This window comes from Furipterus horrens, unplaced genomic scaffold, assembly GCF_987537825.1.
Source record: "Furipterus horrens unplaced genomic scaffold, mFurHor1.1.pri manual_scaffold_2, whole genome shotgun sequence".
Classification (NCBI taxonomy): Eukaryota; Metazoa; Chordata; class Mammalia; order Chiroptera; family Furipteridae; genus Furipterus; species Furipterus horrens.
Window position 1 is genome coordinate 97,626,183 of NW_028327172.1, and position 17,128 is coordinate 97,643,310.

General features: G+C 35.8%; 1 protein-coding gene across 13 annotated transcripts in view; it reads right to left on the minus strand.

Annotated features, from left to right (window-relative positions):
• Nucleotides 1-17,128, minus strand: part of PARD3 (par-3 family cell polarity regulator) — an 817,661-nt gene that overhangs the window by 174,141 nt on the left and 626,392 nt on the right. For all 13 annotated transcript variants that reach the window (XM_090266179.1, XM_090266183.1, XM_090266178.1 and 10 more), the window contains one exon: nucleotides 4,345-4,587. In XM_090266179.1, coding sequence (XP_090122305.1) covers nucleotides 4,345-4,587 — 243 coding nt within the window. The remainder of the gene's footprint in view (nucleotides 1-4,344; nucleotides 4,588-17,128) is intronic.

Sequence of the window (17,128 nt, forward strand, 5' to 3'; positions counted from 1 at the left end):
TGGCTGTTTCCTCCTTTCCCTCCATGTGGCCTTCAACCTTGGGATTTGTTAGATGAGCCCCGCCTTGGAGCACTCATCAAAAGTCCCACAAAAGGAGAAGGAATAATGGCAAAAGGAAAAAGCTGAGTCAGATCCACTTTAATCAGGAAAAAACAAGCTTTGTAGGGAATCCCATCCTAGACCCATTCATTAGTCAGAACAATGGCACATGGCTACCTCTTATTACAGGGGATCCTGTACCACCTACAGACACGCACAAAACTGCAGAGAGCAAACTGAGAAAATGGAGGGGGTACTGAGTCAGCCCCTCACACGTAGGCTGAGAAAACTTAAAAAGCCTACCATGCAGAAGGTTTTGTGCAAGAGTTTAAAAAATCATTGCTGTTCAAGTGATTATCTGCCTAACAAACATTTCTGTTTGTTTGTTTGATTGTTTTCTGGTGGTAGATTATACAGTGGACAATTTTAATGATGAGGTATGTGGATGATTTGGTGGGAATAGGTGTACAATACCTACTGGAATGGTACGGTATGGTTTATGGAAGAGAATTCATTGGAGGGGAGATCCAAGTATATTGTGAAGTGAGACTTGAATTGCACATTCCCTCTGGTTTGTTCAAATAACTGCAATTAATATATGCTGGCTTAACAGCTTTTGTTTCTGTCCCCTAAAGAAGAGCTTTTAGAACTGCCAGGAAGGCCATGCCTGCCACATTGATAAAATAGTGATTTTATCCCTGCTCCAAATCATCAGGACCCTCGTGATTGCAAAGAAGCTGTCTCATGACTAGGAACAGAAGCTGTGCTGGAAGTGATTTGGGCTATAGTGGATGTGCAAGTGGATGTGAAAGTCGGATGTAAGCCAAACCTACTATGTATCAGACAGTAACCTCTAACCTCACCGCCAGCTCCCAAGTATGTGGTCCTGCTGGGTCACCTGGCCACCACAATTTCCCAGATTTGCTATAAATTCAAGGTGGTAGCCCAATTGCATTGGGGGAAGAAGGGAGACAAGGAGAAAAGGCTATTGAAGATCTTTCTCCTGTTTAAGAGAAATACATGCTCTAGAGCTGCTCCAGCACCCCTGGTATTTGAATTTTTTATATTGAATATGGATTAGAAGAATGAAATCAGATGACATTTAACAGCAAAAATGTTTATAAGCAAACAGCTTAGGCTTCTTACATTTTGGTATAAACGTGTGAACTTCATAAATTTGTAAGGCAAGATATAAAGCAAATACAAGAGGAAAAACAAAGTACTTTTACTAATTGTAAAAAAAAAAAGGTATTGGCCACATTAAATTAACGTTGTTCATTTGAATGTAATGATTTTGCTGTTTTTGAGTATGTTTAATTTGTAAAGATGTTTGGCTTTATAGTTGTGTAATGACTGTAAACAGAAGGAATTTACTTCTGTTTTATTTTTTTACATTTACGTAACATTATAATCAAAACAATTTAATTTTATACTGCAGTATCAAGAGTCTGTTATTTTTTTAAAGAGTTTCTACATTACGTAAGACTACGAAACACTTTTCTAGTTTTCTCTCTGACAGAAAAAGACAACAGAGGTGAGGCCATTATTTCTAAGTCAAATTCATATTTCATTCCTAGTTGGTAAAGAAGTACTTTATAGGAATTATAAATCCCAACTTTTTGGATTAGTATGTCACTGTTTAATGGGCATATTACTCTCTGGGAAAACAAAAACAAACAAAAAAACCATACATTTCTCTGATCCCTTTTTTTAAAAATTCTCTCTCCCTTAAGTTGGAAGTGTCTTAGAAATGCTCTAGTCCAAGCACTCTTTGGGGGCTCAAATGCACAGAACTGTACAACCTCTGGCAGATAGCATTCTAGGCTATACCTGAGGGGGCTTCTGAATTCAGCAATGTCTGCAATGTGAGTTTGAGCTGTTCACTGCTTATTGTGACTCATTCTCATGACTTAAGTCTCCTCTGGAATGGTTTGCTGAGTGGGTGGTTTGATGGAAATTGGAGAGGAGGCCAAGTGTCAAGGTGAGGTTAGCATGATGCAGAGCAAAGAGGCAGGTGGGATGCGGAGCCCAGTGGCAGACGGGTTCTAAGCAGGTAAGCCTCTTTAAAAATGTGCACAAATCTCTAGGAGAGATTTAGATTTTCATAGGGCACCAGGGTTTAAAATTTGTGGTTTAAAGCAACTGTTTCTGGCCCTGAAGAGCTGGAAGGAGCCCTCCTGACTATCGTCACTGATGTCAGGTCGAACTTCTGAGCTTTGTGAACAACTACTACAAGCACATCCACTATTTTTTTAGACTTCTGAATTAGATATGGAAGGTGCTAAAAAAGATTAATGCTTTTATTAATGATTACTTAATAACACATTAACTAATTTTAAGTTTTTTCCAACAGTTAACAGAGTATCTGCTTGCTGTCCTTTCTCTCAAGAAAACAACTTTCAATGGACATTCATGGCCTTCAAATGCTATTTGACCTTTACAAACAGCAATAGTCCAGTAAGTAAATGTCACTAATGATAACCTTAGTATTTGAATCCTGACACATCTGTGTTAGTTAGCATGTACTCTGAATCTTTTAAATGATCACACAAAAGCAGTTTAAATAAACCATAAGCTTCCTATATTAACTTATATTAATAGCTCATTACAGTCAACATCAGAGATTTTCACAAAATAATAAAGAAAACCTAAAATCCAACAAAAACTAAACAAACAAAGGAAACAACAAAACAAATATCTGATCAGAGTTTTTTACCTTAAGATCTGCTTCTCCTTTTGCTGTTTTTTAAAATGCTTCCTCCTGGGTTTGACTAACAGTCATCTGTTGCCTTTGCAAACCTCAATTAAAAATAGCTGGCAGTAAATAACAAAAACAGGTTGCTTGCAAAATGTAGCAGCTGAACAACACATGAGTGCTATAGAAGACATAATTCCAGGACATCTCTGGCCTTGCAATGGTGTTTTAGATCAGTTGTGTCAGCATCAGACATGGAAACTTACTAGAAATGCAATTCTAAGGCTCTACTCCAGATTACTGCATCAAAATCTGGGGGAGAGTTAATCAATCTGTGGCTAAAGAAGTCCTTCAGGTGATTCTGATGCATGTTAAAGCTCAAGAACTGCTAGTTTTAAGTAAAAACTGTTCAAAGCCCAGCTTCCTTATAAGGCAATGATGATAAAAACCATTATAAGATGTGATGGGATCAGCACATTGTTTATGACAATAACACATACAGTGGTTCCTCTCTATATTGCGGTTCACTTGTTGCAGCCTCACTGTATTGTGGGATTTAAAAAAATATTATATTTAATTATTTATCATGGATTTTTCGCTATATCGCTGGATTTTGCAGTACTGTATACGTATGTTGTTAAAGTTACGTAGGTTTGAGAGTGCAGAATATGTTTAAGAACATAAGTAGTGTTTATAAAAATGTGGAAAAGGTTAATAAAGGAGTGGGAAAGGTTAGTAAGGGACTGGGAATGGTTTATAAGTGTGTGGGAACGGTTTATAAAGCCTTAAAATATATATAAATACCAAAATAAATGTAAGGTTCCTAACTTGTGGATTGTCACCTATCACAGGGGGGTCTAGAACGTGATACCTGTGATAAGTGAGGGAATACTATATATGCATATGAGCACATGTTTCAAATAAAAAGAAACTAGTATTGTTTTGTGAACTAAATTTTATATGATGTTTGAATATATAAATGAAGGGTGTTTAAATATATAAATGAAGAGGTGGAAAAAGATCTATGTTGAAACTGTTTCAATTAAAATTTGAAACAAATATATAGCCATTAACATACAGTCTGCATCCACTACTTGTGCTATACTGATACATAATCAGACCTGTGTCTGCTAACAAGCAGGTTGAAAACTGGCTATACTATACATCTCATTCACTTATTCTTTCATCGTATAAAAAAAGTAGCCATTCTAAATAAATCACAATCAGAACAAATCATGTCAGTCCCCATCCATTTAATTACCACTAGAGCCTCTCTTAATAATAAAAGGAAATACAGCTTAAGTAGAAGATCTATAATTTCAAGTTTACTTTTTATTTTAGTTATAAACTAAAGGTTAGTTCTCTGGTCTACAAACACTTTAAGAACAACATGAAATATGTTGGAATCATTAGAAAGCTATCAAGTCCTCAACTGCTGCTTTCATTAAGCTTCAATTTGTGTAAACTCAATACTCTTAGATACAATGACTTTTTAAAGGTCATTAATAAAAGCCAGTCCTGTTTTAAGGACTGGTGAACAATCTACTCCCATGTCAAAAACTATATCAAGATGATTTGGAAGCAATATCCTGATTGCTCCAGAAGCCTACCTGTCTACAGGTGAAGGTTTGGAATTCCGCGACTTCTTTACTTGGGCATACAAAGCATTCATCATATGTCCTTCTCTTGGACTCTGGGGTCTGGCATTGAGAGGCATGGAACCCTCATAGGAAGAAATTCCCCCATACATCAATTCATCATCATAGCCAAACGTCCGATGAAAATCTTGAATTTCAGCATAGTCACGTTCTCGAGCCTGCCGCTCTCTAAACTCTCGAGTTTTGGCTTGAATCCTGTAAAATTAGAACAAAGTTGAAAGAAGAGAAAATATGTATTCTCTAAGAACTGCATATAGAAACATTCATCAAAATGTGTTGTAAAATACATTTTATTTCATTTAGCTATAAGAAACTGATGGTATGAACAGATGTTATATTCATTTTAAACTATCAAGGTAACATCATGGATGCTTGGTCAGTAGATTTAGAAATTCACAAGGCATTTAACTGGGTTTTCCTTGTAAACTTTTTTAAGGCAAGAAGTGGTTTTTTAAAAAGTTACCTTCACATCCACACATACTATATATGCATACATTTATGCATGGGTGGATAATGTATATATCTTATTCATTATAAATATACCATACACATTCAACATATTATGAAACTTAAACATGAATCCATGTCATAATTCTTTATTAACAGCAAAAGATCTCAGTTTAATGACATCAACTTTGATTTTATGTGATGTACAAGGAACTGGCAAATCCTGAGATTAAGGATAAGAAGGTATATATCCAATCAAATTCTGAAACAAAACTTGCCTATGTTGTAACAAAGAAACTGACTTTCACTTAAAATGTATTTAAAATTTGCTAAGATTTTATTAAGCTACTTGATACAAAATTCTCTGCTACTGATAATATTCTAAGTCAATCTTATTTATCTAAAAATAGAATTTTGATGATTATTTATGTTGGACGCAAAAAATATTTTTGATGATATTTGATGGGGAAAATACAAATGTAAATGTTTAAAAGTGAAGTCTTATTTAATAAATATTTTAGACTGAATTAAACATCTTACTGCAAAGCTACTTACTTCATTCATAATTAAAATAGACCATTGCTTGCATAAATGACACTAAATATATGTATATTTAAAAGAATATAGAAAAGATACAAAAATGAGATAAAGCCAGTACAAAAAAGAAAATTAGAGGCTGATATATCTCATGAATATATTAAGGGCGTGAAAATCCCTAACAAAATATTAACAAATAGAATTCAGCAATGTATGAAAAGAATTATACACCATGACCAAATGATATTTATGCAAGGATGAAAAGCTGGTTCAGTATTCAAGAGTCAATCAATGTCATCCAGCATATCAACAGGTTAAAGAAAAATCACATCCTCTTATCAACGGGTACAGAAAAAGCATGTGATAAAATTCAACACTCATTATGACATATACTCTTAAAAAGCTAATAATAGAAAAGAACTAACTTCTTAAACTTGATAATGAGCATCTACGACAAACCTATTGGTAACATCATACATATTTTTAAAAGACGGAATGTTTCCCCTTAAGATTAGGAAAAAGATAAGGGTATCTGTTCCCACCACTTTAATTCAATATAGCACTGGAAATTCCAGACAATGCAATAAGCTAGAAAAGGAAATAAATGGCATACAGATTGGAAAGGAAGAAATAAAACCTTCCTTATTTGAGGATGACATGATTATCTACATAGAAAATCCCAAGGAATCTACAAATATCTCCTAGAAATAGAAAGCAAGTTCAGTAAGGTAGCAGGATACAATGTCAATGTACAAAAGTCCACTGAATTTCTACAAGCTGGCAATGAATATGAAAGCTGAAATTTAGAGAACACTGCTTGTAGATATATATAAAATATACAGATGTAAATCTAACAAAACAGGTACAGGACTTGTATATGAAAACTACACAATGCTGATGAAAGAAATTAAAGAAGATCTAAAAAGGAGAGAGAAATAATGTGATCATGGATGAAATACTCAATATAGTAAAAAAGTCAGTTCTCCCCAAGTTGATATAATGGTTTAATGTAATTCCTATAAAAACCCCTGCAAGATTCTTGTATATATAGACAAGATTATTTTAAAATTTATATGAAAAAGCAAAGGATGGGGTAGCTAAACAATTGTGAAAAAGAACTGGGAAAATAAAGTGGGAGGAATCACAATCCTGATAGAAAGACTTGTAATACAGCTATAGTAATCAACACTGTGGAGGGAGAGACACACAGATCAATGAAACAGAATAAAGAACCCAGAGATAGCCAACAAATATGACCAAGTGATTTCTCACAACTGTGAAAAGCAATGCAGTGGAATAAAACAGCCTTTTCAATAAACAGTGCTAGAGTAATTAGGTATCTGCGGGCAAAAAATAAAAAATAAAATAAAATAAACCACATGCCCTAAATTAAACAAAAATTAACTCAAAATGGATCAAAGATGTAAATGTAAAATGTAAAACTATAAAACTTTGGAAGAAAACATAAAAGACCTAGTGTTTAGCGAAGAATTCTTAGAAAACGATACCAAAAGTGTAATCCGCAAAATAAAAAGTAGATAGATAGTTCATAAAAATTCAAGGCACCTCTGTGAAAAACTTTATTGAAAGAATGAAAAGACAAGTACAGACTGGAGAAAAATATGCAAATCACATATTTGACGAAAGACTCATGTCCAGAATATACAAAAGGGGACCACACACCCCCAAAACGAAATTATCTTCCAGAGAGTGGGCCCCATGTAGTACAGGCTTCCTTTGCTAGATGTTTTAGGAACCCAGCTGGTGCTGTGAGAGGCTGCGTTCAGCTTCACTGAATTTTTTTTGAAGACTCTTTCAAAACATTTGCCCATTTCATGATGGGTGATTTACCAGAGCACCTGTCCACACCTCACTGAGTGTTTAGCAGTTTTGACCAAAACCAGCATGACCCCCATGCCCCACCCTCCCTTTTTTACCGATCTTGCCCTAGAAACTCTTTTTTTTTTGTTTCCCTGGATTAAAAAAGCCCTCAAAGGGGAACGTTTTGTTGATGTGGAAGAGGTGAAATAGAAAAACAGCAGAAGCACAAACAGGCATCAAAATCAACAAATTCAAAGACTGTTTTGAGCAGTGGAGAAAACATCTTGGTAGGTATATTGCCACAAATGGAGAGTACTTTGAAGGTGGCCGAAGTTTAAACATATAAGAATAAATACACAATTTTTTATAAGTAAATTCCATTTTGGGGGTCCCCCCTCGTAAGAAGAACACTTAAAACTCAAAATGGTAAAACAATCCAATTAGAAGGGAAAAAGACATAAAGCAATATTTTTCTCAAAAGAATATACAGGCAACAAATAAGCACATGAAGAGATGTTTTACAACACCAGCCACTAGGGAGATGCAAATTAAGACCACAAGAAGCTATCGTTATACACCTATTAGATCAGCTTTAAAAAAAAAAGGGATGACATCAAATGCTGACAAGGACGCACGGAAGCAGGACCTCGCGCACACTGCTGCTGGAGAGTAAAATGGCACAGCGCCCCTGGAAACCAGTCTGGCAGTTTCGTACAAAACTAGACATACAATTATCATACCACTCAGCAACTGCACTCCTCGGCATTTATCTCAAAGAAATAAAAACTTAAGTTCATGTAAACACCTGTACACAATGGTTCATACTTTACTTCTAAATATTCAAAAATTGGAAATAACCAAGATGTTCTACAAAAGGTGAATGGTTAACAAACTCAGGTACATCCATATCATAGAATACAGCAATACAAATGAATAGACTATTGAGAGACAAAGCAACATGCATCAATCTCAGGGTTATCATGCTATGTGCAAAAAGTCAATCTCAAAAGGCCATATACTGTATGATGTTGTTTATATAACTTTCTCAACATAAAATTATAGACATGATGAAAAGATAGGTGGTTGCTGGGGATGAGCTATGCTGGGAGCAGAGGGATGGGCCTGACTACACGGAGCAGCACAAGGGACATCTTTGTGTTGGAATAGCTCTGCTTCCTGATTGCAGTGGTGGTTACATGAATTTACACATGCGATCAGGTGACACATGGTGTCTATGTCAATTTCCTGATCATGATATTGTGTAACTTGTAACTGTTGGGGGAAACTGAATGAAGGGTACACAAGAACTCCGTGTGCCATCTTTGCAACTTCATATAAACCTAAGTAACTAGAAAATAAAGTTTTTTTTTTAAATGGTAGAAAATTGTCACATAGGATTGCAAGCAAAATTTGCCTTTTTCTCCCTTGGTTTCTTTTATCACTATCATGCCAATCTTGTTTTCCTAATTTCGGACTCACCAGGCCAAATTTCTCTAATTTCTCAGCTACAGAGTAGAAGTACTTAAATTCATTTAGCTCAGAGTATTACCACAGCGGTCCAGTGACATCTGAGAAAGGGCATCTGTGAGTGTGCAGGACTCCTTATACAACTGGGTCTAGCCTACCATCAAGCAGTGTCCCCTAGCCTTGAGAGCAAGCAAAAGTGGATCACATATTCCCAAAAGCTCCCAAGAAGACCTTATTTCCTGAGTTGTGAACCAATGACTTTCTTCACTCATAAGAGAATGCTGGAAAGCTAGAAATTTTTATCAGGAGACCCCTAGATTCTAAAACATGTAAGTCCCATAGACAGAATGTCTGTAACAGAAATAGTAACTCAAACTCTAATGTTAAATTTAGCTAAATTTATAGTAGTTTTTGTAAAATTATAGTTTACTTACTCATCTAGGAGCAATGATAACAGTCAAAAATGTTATTATAAAAGTTGATTACCACTAAATACTGTTATATCCATGATAAAAAATTCATATGAGATAACTTTATTCTTTGCACTGTACTGTCTTTTTGACTCTGTACCCAGCCAGAAAAACTACAGAGAAAAGGAAATGACTTCTTTCCTCTACTCTATCTATATTTGGTTATATCTGACAACCACCTAATATTACAGGGTAACCAGGCATTCACATAAGTCACTAAGTTTGGGAACCTGAAGAAGCATGGAGGACTATAACAGAAATAAGCCAAATGCTCTGAATCAGGAGAACTCCCTGAAACCAAAGGGAGGGACTTAGACTGGCTTATAGACGAACACTCTTGAAACTTGCATCATTAAAAGTGAAAGTACTCCAGCTTACTTATGTTGGAAAGTGCAGTCTTGTTAAGAAAGGAAGACATTAGAAAAAGAAAATACAAATGAAGTCTTCTCACGAGAAGCATGAATCTAAATAATCTCCCTAAATTTATATATCAGTGTCATTATATTATTGATGGATTCTAGATTTGAATGTTTCTTCCAAATCACTCAGAAACAAATGTTCATAGGGGGTCAGTTTCTACCAAATCAATTGCTCAGAAGAAATGCTCAGCAGTATGAGGTACTATTCATTAAACCCAGTTCTCAATGGTTCTCTTTTACCCAAATCAGCATATTACTAATTGCCACAATCATTGAATCCAATAAACATTAGTCACCTCTATAGTAGCTTCTTAAAAAATGGATTTTTTTCTAAGCTTCAATAACAAAAGAAATTATATTTTTAATGTTAACCTTTTCATCACCAATGAATTTATCTCTAAAGTGATAAAAGCTGTTTGCATCCCTCCTTCCCACCCTAGTGGCTCAAACTTGTGATGAAAACATTAGAAAAATGCTACAGCACACTTGTAGCCCTCAAAGGTGAGAAAAGTGCTGCAGAGGCTACCAAATCTGATGGCCAGCCTGAGCTACTGGGCATTTGAAAGTTCCATCTACAAGTTAATGCTGACAAAGCTTGTTGTGCAAGTGGCACTATAAAGTAGGTCTCAAAAACTAAGAATGCCAAATATTAATTGACTATAAAGGTGTGGGTTTATTTCTGGGCTCTCTATTCTGTTCCATTGACCTATGTGTCCGTTTTTATGCCAGTACCAGGCTGTTTTGATTACTGTGGTCTTATAGTATAGGTTGATATGAGAAAGCATGACTCCTCCAACTTTGTTCTTCTTTCTCAGTATCGCTGTTGCTACGTGGGGCCTTTTGTGGTTCCATATAAATTTTTGAAATACTTGTTTTAATTCTGTGGAATACGTCGTTGGAATCTTGATAGGAATTGTGTTCACTCTATAGATTGCTTAGGGTAGGATGAACATTTTAATGATGTTAATTCTTCCCATCCATGAACTGGTATGTACTTACACTTACTTGTATCTTCTTCAATTTGTTTCTTCAGTGTCATATAATTGTCTGAATACAGATCTTTTACATCCTTGGTTAGGTTATTCCTAGGTATTTTATTCTTTTTGTAGCAATTGTGAATTGCTTTCTTTCTTTTTTATGTAAGTATATTTTATTGATTATGTTGTTACAGTAGTACAAAATTTTTCTCCTTTGCTCCCCTCTGCCCAGTACCCCCCTTTCCTCCAACAATCTCACCTCCTTTAGTTCATGTCCATGGGTTATACATATAAGTTCTTTGGCTTCATCCTTTCCTATATTATTCTTAATTTCCCCCTGTCTATTTTGTATCAACCAATTATGATTCTTAATTCCTGCACTATTTCCCCATTTCTACCCCTTCCCCCTCCCAGCTGATAACCCTCCAAATGATCCCTATACCTATGATTCTATTCTTATTCTGGTTTGCTTAGTTGGATTTTGTTTTTATTTTTTAGATTCAGTTGATAGTTGTGAGTTTGTTGTCATTTTAATGTTCATAATTTTGAGTTTCTTATTCTTAAATAAGTCCCTTTGACATTTCATATAATAATGGCTTGGTGATGATGAACTCCTTCAGCTTTATCTTGTCTGGGAAGCACTTTATCTGTCCTTCCATTTTAAATGATAGCTTTGATGGATAGATTAATGTTGATTCTAAGTCCTTGCTTTTCATCACCTTGAATACTTCTTGCCAGCCTTTTCTTGCCTGCAAAGTTTCTTTTGAGAAATCAGCTGATACTCTTATAGGCACCCCTTTGTAAGTCACTCTCTGCTTTTCTCCTGCTGCTTTTAAGATTATCTCTTTATCGTTAACCCTTGGAATTTTAATTATGATGTGTCTTGGTGTGGTTCTCTTTGGGTTTTTCTTCATTATTTTCTCATATATGCTTTTAATTTCTTCCTCTTCCTCTTCTCCTTCTGGCACACCTATGGTTTAGATGTTGGCACATTTAAACTTGTCCTAGAGGTTCCTAAGCCTCTCCTCATTTTTAAAAATTGTTTCTTCCTTCTGTACTGGTTGACTGTTTTTTTCTTCCTTATGTTCCAAATCATTGATTTGAACCCCAGTTCCCTTCCCTTCACCATTGGTTTGTATGGATTTTCTTCTGTTTCATTTAGCATAGCCTTCACTTCTTCCCTTACGTGTTTGTCATACTTAAGCAATGCCTGTCAAGACTGTGAGCATCTTTATCACCAGTGTTTTGTACTCTGCGTCTGTTAGGTTGGCTATCTCCTCGTCACTTAATTCTCCCACTGGAACCTTGATCCATTCTCTCTTTTGGGTCATATTTCTCTGTCTCGTCTTGACAGTCTCCTGTGTTTGCCTCTGTGTCTTAGGTAGAGCTGTCACATCTGTTATGCTGTAAGGGGCAGAGTCTTAGGTATTCATCAGTACAGGTCGACCAGTTTCACCACGTTGTGGCGCTGTATGTGGGGGAGGGATCTGAGAGGGAATAATGTGACTTGCTCAGCACTTGCCCCTTTTCCAGGCACTTCTCCAACTTCTGCATGGGACTGGCACCTCTCTGGCTGTTGTCCCCAGAGTGGGTGGGTCTGTGGATGTTCTAGGACTGTGGGGGGCATTTAAACAAGCAGACTCTGCTGAGAGACCAGCAGTTTCCTCCTCCGCCCCAACCCCCACTGGTTTGCTCATTCAAAAGCAATGAGGCTTTATTTTCCCTGGCGCTGGGACTGTGAGCTGCGCGGTCTGGTGAGGAGTTGGGAATGCTCCCCAGGTGTCCCTCTCGACTTTTTTAAATGTGTGACTGTGCTTTCCTCCAGCGTGAGGCTGCCACCGCTGCTGCCACCACCACACTACATCCTCTCCACCTCGGTTTCACCCCTCATACCTGTCTGGATAAATATTTCTTCTTTATATCTTTGTTTGCTGGACTTCATGCATGTCAGTTTTCTGGAACTTCTGGTTATCTCTAGCTTCAGGTAGTTGTATTCCTTCTTAGTTGTGGAGGGAGATGCAGCGTGTCTGCCTAGGCCTCCATCATGGCTGGAAGTCTGAAATGCTTTCTTAATTTTCCCTTCTGTTAGTTCATTATTGACATATAAAAACATAACTGATTTCTGGATATTAATTTTGTATCCTGCTACTTTGCTGAATTCATTTATCAGTTCTAGAAGTTTCTTGATGGAACCTTTGGGATTCTCTATGTACGGTATCATGTCATTCACAAATAAAGACAGTTTTACTTCTTCCTTGAAGCAAGCACATATAATGGGCTAAAGATAGTTTATTCAAAACATGGTGTTGGGAAAATTGGACAGATATATGCAGAAAAATGAAACTATACCATCTTCTTGCACTACATACAAGGATAAATTCAAAATGGATCAGAGACTTAAATATTAGACCTAAAATCATGAAAATCTAGAAACATAGGCAGCAAAATCTCGAACACTGCTCATAGCAATTTTTTACTGGATCTATATCCCCAGGCAAGGAATGCAAAAGAAGAAATAAACAAATGCAACTACATCAAACTAAAAAGGTTTTGCACAGTGAAGGAAATCATTAACATCACTAGCCATCAAAGAAATGATCATTAAAACCACAATCAGATACCACCTCACACCTGTCAGAATGGCCATCATCAAGAAATCAACAAAAAACAAGTGCTAGTGAGGATGCGGAGAAAAGGGAATGCTTTTGCACTGTTGGTGGGAACGAAGATTGGTGCAGCCACTGCGTAAAGCAGTATGGAGATATCTCAAAAAATTAAAAATGCATCTGCCTTTTGACCCAGCAATCCCACATCTGGGAATAAAGCCGAAGGAACTCAAAACACTTAATTTGAAAGACCATAAGCACCCTTAAGTTCATAGCAGTGTTATTTGCAATCACCAAGATATGGACGCAGTCCAACTGTCCACTCATCTGAGTGGATAAAATGACTATGGGACATTTACACAATGGATTACTACTCGGCCATAAATAAAGAAAAAAAGAAAGAAAATTTTACCCTTTGCAACAGTAGGTATGGACCTGGAGAACATTATGCTAAGTGAAATAAGCCAGTCAGAGAAAGACAAGTACCATATGATTTCACTCATATGTGGAATCTAATGAACAAACTGAACTAATAAGTAAAACAGAAAGACTCATAGATAGAGAGCAGATGACAGCTAGTGGGGTTGTGGTTAGGGGGTGAAGGGATTGAGCAAAAAGGAAAAAGGACTCATGGACATGGACAATGGTGTGGTGAATGCTGAGGGGATAGGGGTGTAAGGGGACTAAATGGAAATGTAAAAAATACAATAAAAATTAAATTTTAAAAAACTAGGAATGCATTGTGGGTTCTGGGAATTTTAGTGACAAAAATACACACATGATTTTCTTTATTATATACTTTTATACTGAATGTCTTCCCTATTATGGTTTGAGAAAAGGAACTTTGTAACACAACCGTAAGTTATACTGACATGTTATATATTTTCATTCTTTGTGGAGAAACTTATTCCAGGAAAGAAATAATTGCCTGATGGAAAAAATATTTTTGGTGGCCTAATAAAAATAGCATAGTTTCTTAAGGAAACTCTTTAAAAAGATAGTGAGTATCTTGCTGTTGAGCCCTTATGGTTCCAGATGGTCAAGGCTACAAATGAACCCCCTCTATACTTTCATTGTAACCACGAGGTCACAAATCATATCTAAGAGTCATCCCTTTTTCTGAAGAGTCGTATTGTTGTTTAGCATTCATCCCATGTATCTCAGGCCAAACCTCAACAACAACAGAAGTAACTGATTAGCCCAAAACTTAGCAAAAATAAATAAATAAATATTGTTTTAAGGAATTCAGAAAGTCCTTCTTAGTAGTAATAAACAACAGGATTAATATTAGGTTTCCATGATCACACACAGCTGCACATGGACCATTTCCCTAGTCCTGAATTTTTTAAAAAAATTAAAACTTTTAAAGCTTTTCCTAAGAGTTAAAAAAAGTTAGAAAAGAATTTATCAATTGAAACATAAATAGTTACACCTTTTCATTTTGCTAAAAAAAAAAAAAAAAAAAAAAAATTTTTCCATTATGGTAATGGAAACCCTTGAACCTGCATAGAAAATGATACAGAAAATAATGTAATATACTAAATAGAACAATAAGGTTAATTTCTTTCCTGCTGTCACTGAATTCATACTTACAATCTCTCTTCAGCTTGACATCAATTAATTTCAGACTCTTGTCACAGTGTTCACAATCCTTTTCTCTAATTAAGATGGATGATATGTGGTGAAGATAAACATACAAGACTCTGTTCTTGTAACATTTCTATTCATTAGAATTTTTGCTCTTACAATAAATGGCTTTTACCACTAATTGAAGATGAAAATAACTTTCTTCTGACTATGAAGTAAAATCTTTAGACATATATCTAAGAAAAGTGCAAGGCATGAGAATAACTACTAAGTGATCAGCTCCTCAGGATGAAAAATCAATGGTGTATTTAAATTACTGCATTATATCCAAAATACTTTAACCTTCAAAGCTTATGAAGCCTCAATACATAAAACTATCAACGTTACATTTTTTTGAAAGACTCTAAGAAACAAAAATTGACCATTAGTGATCTTAATTTTTAAAAATGCTGTTAATGTCTACAGAAGATAAAATATACTAATATTAGTTCAACAAAAATATTTTAAATAAATTTCAGATTGCTACATATTAGATACTTGCTAACCAAGTTCAAAACAATGTTTACAACCTTGCAATCAACTCTTTGGAAAAACACTTTACCCCAAACTTGTACTGCCACCCAGAAACCTAATTTTTGTAACAAGGTTTCTGGATCTTATCCCACAAATATTTCCCGTCTTTAAAAATCAGTATTACAAAAATTCATCAAGTAAAATCGAAATTCATGGCAGAATGAAATTTAAGCTACAAGACAACTGAAAGGAACAGCACCTATAGACAATAAAATCATAACAGATATCCCTTGCTGAGTAACTACAAAAATGCAAGCCAGTTGACATTATAAATCTCATTGAAAAGAAGGAAAACATGAGATAATTGGGTTGGGGAATTTGAGCAGATATCACAGCTAATGTTTCATCTTTCAGACATTTCCTTCTTCCTACCCTTCCTTGCCATCCATCCATTAATACAGATTTAGCCTTGTTCCAGAAAACATTTAACATGATTTTCTAAAAACATATAAAAATGTACAATAAGTCAAATGAAAATACATATTAACTTTTAAAAGTTGTATGTGTGGAAAAATCTATTTTATAGAAAAAAATTAGAAAGGCATAGACCAGTATGTTAACAGTGGTATTATTACAGATAAATTTTTGGTTCTTCTAGTTTAATTATATTGGGATCGTTTTTCAAATTTTCTGCAGATTTAGAGTTAGAGTAAATTCATAATTAAAGACACACACACATATATGTTTTAGACAGGTGAGAGTCATGTGTGAAAGAGAAAATTGAAAAAGAAAGATGGAACAGTATTAAGATCCATAAGTACATAAAACAAGTAGAGTTAGGTCACAAAACTGTCTCTAAACTTGCTCATGGTTCTCTGAAATAATCAACTGATTTCCACCACCAGTTAGAAGAGTGAGGGGGATGGACATGGTTGAACAAAGAGCCAAAGGTTTATTCTCTACTCCTGTTATGGTGCCTCATAATGTACATTAACATAAATTAAGGTTTTGAAAAATAATGGAGTAAAGAAATATGCATACATTTGTTTACCCAAGTATTTGTTAAACATATTTTTACATGAAGCCCTCTTCCGCTGCTGAACTTTTTTCGAGAAACCCTGTACCACACTGTTTATATACCAACCATTAAAGCCTAAGTGGAGCTACCACTGGAGGAAAGACACAAAAGAAAGCCAAAATGTTACTTCTGACACTTGGTCAACAGAGAAATCCATTCATGTGTTTCATAATGGAAGCTAGGTGGACATGAAGTCATACAGATGATTTAATTGCATATGTTCCATTTAGGGTTTGGTGCCCAATCCTTCCGTGTAGTGGGAATAAGCCAACAGGGGCTCTGTCCAAGGCACCCCTGAAAGAGGAACCAGAAGGAGCCAGCAAGCACTGACTTCACACGTCAACTCCAAATTCCAAGTGCTTTGCTCAGTTTCCTGCCCAGCCTAAACTGTGGCCAGAAGCATCCCTGAAAGGCTTGGGTACTTAGGTTCAGGGTTCAGAGCTATAAGTCGAATTAGCATATCACAGAACCAGCTAACTTCACCCTTGACATCATCCCTAGACTCCCCACTTCTCAAGAAACCTTAGGCATGCAGGCTCAGGTCTGGAAGGCCAGGACTAGTAGAGCCAGAGGACAGACCCACACTGTGGCTTTTCTCACCCATTCCTCCTTTGTGGACAAATATATTGAAGACCCATCTCCCAGTGATGGCAGCGAGTGGAAGGAAAGAGGAGGAAGTAAACAAGAATTAAGTCAAATTCGATCTCAAACCCATACTAAGGAGAATCTAATTACTTTCACAATCTCTTAACATGGTATGCAAAACATTTTAAATTGTGTTTACTGTCCTTTTAATTTTTCAATATCTACATCT